Source organism: Miscanthus floridulus, chromosome 1 (assembly GCF_019320115.1).
Source record: "Miscanthus floridulus cultivar M001 chromosome 1, ASM1932011v1, whole genome shotgun sequence".
In the NCBI taxonomy this organism is placed as follows: Eukaryota; Viridiplantae; Streptophyta; class Magnoliopsida; order Poales; family Poaceae; genus Miscanthus; species Miscanthus floridulus.
This window is the reverse complement of record NC_089580.1, coordinates 140,858,405-140,865,053: the sequence shown is the minus strand read 5'-3', so window position 1 is coordinate 140,865,053 and position 6,649 is coordinate 140,858,405. Positions and strand designations below refer to the sequence as shown.

Here is a 6,649-nt window from a genome sequence, read left to right as displayed (position 1 = left end):
AGATGCTGTCCTAGATGCTAAGATGCTGTCCAAACCAGTCAATAATGCTGTCCTAGACGCTAAGATGCTATCCTACCCAGTCAAGGATGTTGTCTTTGATGGGCAGCAAGACCACCATGTAGCCACAAGGACCATATGCTGCAGCCCCACAAGGACCAGCCAACACAGAGACTTATCCCATCAAAGCGAAGGGCGGGCCTGGTGCACCGGTAGAGTCTTACCGCCTGTGACCGGAAGGTTCCGGGTTCGAGTCGCGGTCTCCTCGCATTGCATAGGCGAGGGTAAGGCTTGCCACTGACACCCTTCCCCAGACCCCGCACAGAGCGGAAGCTCTCTGCACTGGGTACACCCTTTTTTTTAAATAGCATCGAAGCACACTTTGAAACCCTCTGGAATATATATTGTATGCCTAACAACGGTATACTGTTGAATGGGATTAATGATACTTACAAAAAGAAAACAGAAAAGCTAAAACAACAGCATCACTAGACCTAGTAGTTGAAGTCATATAAATGTCTATTCCGGTCAGGTTATTCAAAAATGGTGTACCTATCATGCAACTCCTGTTTTCTCTAATGGAACATATACTTCAACTGCTTCCAGTTTTTTACTATTTCGCAATATAAGTACCTAAAACAGGAGCTCAACATCCATGCATCATGAAGCCAAATGTAAAACACTGGAAGAATTCAATGCAGGTGCTTTCTCCACACAGAACTAACATAAAAATTCATACGTGTTTAAGTAGTCCACATGCATATTAGAAAAAACTCTCTTCAGGCGAAAGTGCACAACATAAAGAAAGTAATCTCACAAAAGGTAAAGCCATACTCTATATTCAAGCAAGTTTATACTTTACATATGACTGAAACTGACAGCAAGTGGCAAAAGTTTGCCAGGCATGTGAAACTATAGAAGTTATATAGATCCTGTGTTGCCACTACTTCTTTTCCATTTCCCCTCTTTCTAATCTCTTTCCTAGCATATATCCTCGGGCCAACCTTCTAGTGGGGTAAACCTTTGAAGTTCACAAATCATAATGGTCACAAAACCAATAACCATACTAGTGATATCAGTAGCAGAAACAGAGATACAAGGATGATTGGCTCGCGCTAGTTGAACAATCTGCTAGACAATGACTAGGGTTCAGGACGATTACACAAAAACCATACCAATGGGGTTAATTGAATTGTTTAAGCAGCAGCATCAAACAGCGATGACCAGGGAAAGATAGAGCATGACCCAATAGATAAAATGGAGTACAGTTATTATCACGTTGCAGGATTCTGCCTCTGCTTAACATACATTGTGCCAACAAATTAAATGCAGAAGACGAAACCCCACATCGTGTAGCCAAAAATTCCCTGCTAATATGCTGTGCACTACTGCACCGTATGCATCAACATACCCTAGGCAACAACTGCGTAGCATACACATATAGCACTGGAACAACAGTGGGCATACCAATTATGGTCCTAGATTAATTAGTAATTACAGCACAAACCACAAATCAGTTAATTGTATGAGCTTGGTGTAAATTTTCTCAAGAATTGCAACAAAACTGCCACATGGGAAGGAGGAATCAAAACACTTTGCATGTTTCACTCTGGATCGCTGTGTGGAGAAAATGTATGTGATTAGCTATCATAAATCCATGAGATTGAAGAAGTAACTCAAAAGTCAAAACTACCGAGTACTACATGTCCACAGAGTACATGCATAAGAACAATAACGGCCACATTCAACAAAATCAAATCAAATCAACAACAATTGAAGGAATCACCAGCAAACAAAATAGAACACACAAATGCTAACTTTTTTTTTCACTTGTAGTCGAAGGAGGGAACGGCCGTCCTTGACAACTCCATCTCCAACACCTCCGACTTCTTGCGATCGCCAACAGCAACCGTGTCCTGCTGCTTCTTCCCGAACAAACCGCCAAACCACCCAGTCGGGCCGCCAGACTCAGTGACCGGGACCTTCTGGACATCGATCGGCGGCGCCGGCGGCACTCCCAGGAAACTAGGTGGTGGTGCATACTGGCCGGGATCCTGTCCGGGATACTGCAGCAGGTCGTCCGGCGGCGGCGGCGGGACGACCCCAATGCGGTTGAGCATGATCCCGGCACCCTCGATGAGCGCGAGGAGGGCGCCGCCAAAGAGTGCGGACCTTCCGGAGGCGAGGAGGCCCTGTCGCACGGCGAGCAGGCCACCCGTGGCGGCGCCGGCGGCGATGGAGTTCCAGGGGTCCTCCTTGGCGCGGGCGTAGACGAGGGCGCAGTCGAAGGTGGAGAAGAGGCCGCCCCAGACGGCGAAGCTGCCGCCGAGGCGAGGCGCGAGCATGCGCGCGGATGTGGCGCCCCCGGCGAGGCGGTGGCCGTTGGGGGAGTTGTAGAGGCCCTTGACGAAGTGGAAGAGGGAGCCGCCTACGGCGCCCATTCCGAAAGCGCCGCCGACGTCGTCGAGGATGCGGTCCGGGCAGGGCTCCCGCCCCGTCTCTGGAGTGGTCATCTCCTCGCCTAGGCGGCGGCCTCCAGCGGCGGGGGAAACCCTAGGCGGGCTTGGACGGAGGGAATGGCAAGCCGGCGATGGGAAGGCACGGGCGGCCGAGCGGGCGGCGCGGCGCGGAGAGAGCCAAGTGAAGTAGGGCCCTGTTTAGATCCACTTCATTTTGCCAAATTTTTCAAGATTCTCCGTCACATCGAATTTTTGGACGCATGCATGAAGCATTAAATATAAATAAAAAATAAAACTAATTATACAGTTTAGACGAAATCCACGAGACGAATCTTTTAAGCCTAATTAGGCTATGATTGGACACTAATTGCCAAATAACAACGAAATGCGCTACAGTTACATTTTGCAAAAAAATTTGCATCTAAACTGTGCCTAGGAACGGGAGTACGTGCCTACGTGGCGTCTAGTAGCGTTCGACTTCGAGGCTTTGGGCTGGGCCCCACCATGTCCTTCCGGATTTTGCACGGGTGCGCTTTGGGTCGACTGTCGAGCACGGTTGACAAAAAAAAACGGTATTGTTTAAAAAAACAGAAATGCTATACAATACACATGTGTTTTAATAAAAAAAATATATGGATTTTTTTTATATCTCTCTTCCTCTCTCTTTCTCACCGGTGACCACCGGCGTCGACGTCGGCGACCGGTGAGCTCGCCCCGGCGCCGGCGCGCCTCCCCGCGCCCACGCTGGCCATGACAGTGGCGGTGGCGGCGCCCGCGCTCGTGCCCGACGCGCCTCCCCACCCCCGCACCGGCCATGGCGGTGGCGGCGGTAGCGGCGGCGGCGGATCTGTGATTTGTCCTTCCATAGAAAAAAAAATTGTGATCTGTGGAGGCTGGAGGCTAGAGGTAGAAGAAGGGTGGAGGCTGTTGGATCTTAATCATATGGTGCAAAAAAATTCATGTGTTGAAACTGCATAAAACACATGGTTCTTAGAAAAACAAAAAAAAAGCAGTAATCCTCCAAAATTCCATCGGGATAGCGGATGTTTTATTCAACATAGGGTTTGAGATAAAAAAAAACATATAGACTTAAATAAATTGTTGGGATCCTCTCTAAAGAAATAAATTGTTCGGAAACATGTATTTGCTTGAAAGCCCCGTGAGAATTCTATTTACCATTTATTTTGTTATAATATTTTTTTTCAAAGGCTATGGCTCTAATTTGTTATTTTAAATGATTCAGGAACATGGAAAAAATCCTTGTGTTTCAAACGGGACATAAGTGTATAAATCAATATTTCTATATTTCAAATTAATTATGGCCCCGTTCGCGTGCCTTTAAACCCGGCTTGATCCGCTTTTTTTTCATCTGGAACAGTATTTTTCTCTCACAAATTCCTCCAGATTCATCCAGATTCCTCCAGATAGGCCCCGTTCGCTTGGAGGAATTCTGGAAGAATCTGGATGAATCTGGAGGAATTTATGAGAGGAAAATAGCTTTTGCTATGTATTTATTTAAATATATATAAACTGTGTTTAGATACATAGTAAAATCAATGTTCATAAGCTGCAATGATAAACTATCCTTTTGTCTAAGTTAATGTTTGGAACATGACAATTCAGATATCAAGCGGAAAGTTGAATGTGGAAGAAAATATTTTCCTAATCCTAAATCTAGCAACTAGGGTGGTTTCATCCTTTAACACTGCTATATAAAACTACAGGGGTCTTTTATATATTTTTTTCAAGAGGAGTTTACTTAGCAAACCGTTATTCTTAGAGAGATTTGCCTTAGAGAATTCTCTGAAAATTATTTTTAGGGACTGATGTGTTTAATAGAACTGTTCATAAAAATGACTTATCTTATACCGTAACGGTTTTGATAACAGGCTCTAAAAATCACTTTTGACCATATGGAAGTTGCTTTTACTCAATACTCTCTCTGTCTTAATATATAAGGCGTAACCACTTCTTATTTTAGTCTCACGTGCTCTCTTTGGATGCACGTACCTCAACGGAGTGAGCATATCTGAAGAAATAATGGTACCCGATGCGACTCATTCCATATTCGACACATATATATTTATCCGTATTCATAATCCTATTCGAATATGTCTCCGATGACTATCCGTGTATGATTCACAATCCGAGGGAAAAATAAAAACAAATAATATGTATGAGCAATATGGGCCCGTATCGCCGATCTGATTATGCCCTACTTGCGGGCATGGCCCAGCACAGCACCATCGACCCCGGTCCCGGACCCGGACCCGGACCCGGACCCGGAGTTTGGATCGATACAAAACCCTGTGCTTCGTCCCCTCCGCCTCCCAACTCGCGATTCCCAACCAACGTGTCTTCCAAGTTTAGGCCGCCGTCCCCAGGGGAGGTTCGCGAGATGACGAGCTCGCCGGATTTGAACGGGCAGCCGTGCCCGGACCGCATCCTCGAGGACGTCGGCAACACCTTCGGGATGGGAGCCGTGGGCGGCTCCCTCTTCCACTTCGTCAAGGGCCTCCGCGACTCCCCCAACGGCCACCGCCTCGCGGGCGGCGCCACGGCCGTCCGCATGAACGCGCCGCGCATCGGGGGCAACTTCGCCGTCTGGGGCAGCCTCTTCTCCACCTTCGACTGCGCCATGGTCTACGCGCGCAAGAAGGAGGACCCCTGGAACTCCATCGTCGCCGGCGCCGCGACCGGGGGCCTCCTCCAGCTGCGCAAGGGCATCCTAGCCACCGGAAGGGGCGCCGTGTTCGGGGGCGTGTTCCTCGCGCTCATCGAGGGTGCCGGGATCATGCTCAACCGCACCATGGCTAACCCGCCTCCGCCGGAGGACCTGATGATGCAGCAGGAGTACCCAGCAGGACAGGATCCTGCTGCCCAGTACGTGCCGCCTGGCTTCCTCGGAGTGCCGCCGGCGGCGCCGATCGTGGTCGAGGAGGTTCCGGTCGCTGACTCTGGCCGTGCTGGGTGGTTTGGCGGTTTGTTTGGGAGGAAGCAGCAGGACAAGGTTGCTAGTGGTGATCGCAGGTCTGACGAGCTGGAGTTGGATTTGCCCAGCACCGCTGTTCCCTCCTTCGATTAACTAATCATTATGAAGTAGGCGAAAAATATAAGGTTTTCGTCAGATTATAATTTTCTCGCAGACTATACAATGCTATGCTAGATTTGATTTCATTTTTATTTCTGAATGCTGTTTGTGGGCTCTTGTCGATCATGTGTTATGTGGAAAGTGGCGTGTCATCAGTCATCTGAGGTTTTGTGGGGTCAGTTTCACACTACACAAGGATTGGACCTCCTCTGGCTCTGTTGTTGAGAAATTCTTTCCCCGTTTTAAGGGCGCCACACCGAAGCGGATAGCTCGTTTTTTTCAGTCAGAACCGTGTTTTTCTTTCGTAACAAATCAGTCGAAACAGTGCTTCAGCTTTTTTTTAGCGAAGCGAACACTACCGGAGACGGCTTTTTTGCCGAGTGTCCCAGACTTTGCCGAGTGCTTTTTATCGGACACTCGGCAAAGGAGCTATTTGCCGAGTGACAGAGAGAAAGCACTCGGCAAACAACTGGCACTTGGTAAAGAGGTGGTTTGCCGAGTGCCGAGCACTCGGCAAACAATAACACTTGGCAAACTGGTCTTTGCCGAGTGTTATTCTCTTGACACTCGGCAAAGGGCCGCCACCGTTAACGGCCGGCAGCCGCCGTTAACCCTGACACTCGGCAAAGAGGCTCCTTTGCCGAGTGCCATTTTTGACACTCGGCAAACCATATTTTTTCGCTTTTGACCTCCAAACTTTTTCTGCAGTCCTCATACAATACCTGGTACTCCATGTTCCAATGTGGCACATTTCTCGGACTTTTTCTATATTTCTTTAATTTATTTCATTTAATTGAATTTTCTTGGATAATTCAAATTATAACTGCTAGTCATTCGAATAATGAAAAAAAATGAATGGAAAAATGATATTCATGTTATTTAGTATAATGTGAGGCCGTATCCAGGAACAGACCACCAATTTCGAACATCTTGTTCACGAAACATGACCACGAACTTGCGGTCGAGTTGTTTTTAAATTTTATAAAAAGCAAACGAAGTCCGAAAATCATGAAACTTGTCAAGATGTCATGATATCATATGTGGAGGCTTTGATAAAAATTTGAGAAGGTTTCGCGTAAGTTGTCACGTACGATGCTTGTAA

The 6,649-nt window shown here is 47.4% G+C and overlaps 2 protein-coding genes across 2 annotated transcripts in view; one reads left to right on the top strand and one right to left on the bottom strand.

The window, feature by feature from the left end:
* Positions 1–2,642, bottom strand: part of LOC136495706 (mitochondrial import inner membrane translocase subunit TIM17-2-like) — a 29,469-nt gene extending 26,827 nt beyond the window's left edge. Inside the window, exon 1 of the mRNA XM_066491566.1 lies at positions 1,816–2,642. Within this exon, the coding sequence (XP_066347663.1) occupies positions 1,824–2,510 (687 nt within the window). The 5' untranslated portion in view covers positions 2,511–2,642 and the 3' untranslated portion in view covers positions 1,816–1,823. The remainder of the gene's footprint in view (positions 1–1,815) is intronic.
* Positions 2,643–4,817: 2,175 nt separating this feature from the next.
* Positions 4,818–5,688, top strand: LOC136495695 (mitochondrial import inner membrane translocase subunit TIM17-2-like). The gene has a single exon (XM_066491557.1). It carries the CDS (start codon positions 4,855–4,857, stop codon positions 5,539–5,541), a length of 687 nt encoding a protein of 228 aa, XP_066347654.1. The 5' UTR covers positions 4,818–4,854; the 3' UTR covers positions 5,542–5,688.
* Positions 5,689–6,649: the final 961 nt, after the last annotated feature.

Excerpts from the sequence above, each read along its gene's own strand:
- LOC136495695 (XM_066491557.1), top strand. The coding sequence starts at position 4,855 with ATGACGAGCTCGCCGGATTTGAACGGGCAGCCGTGCCCGGACCGCATC.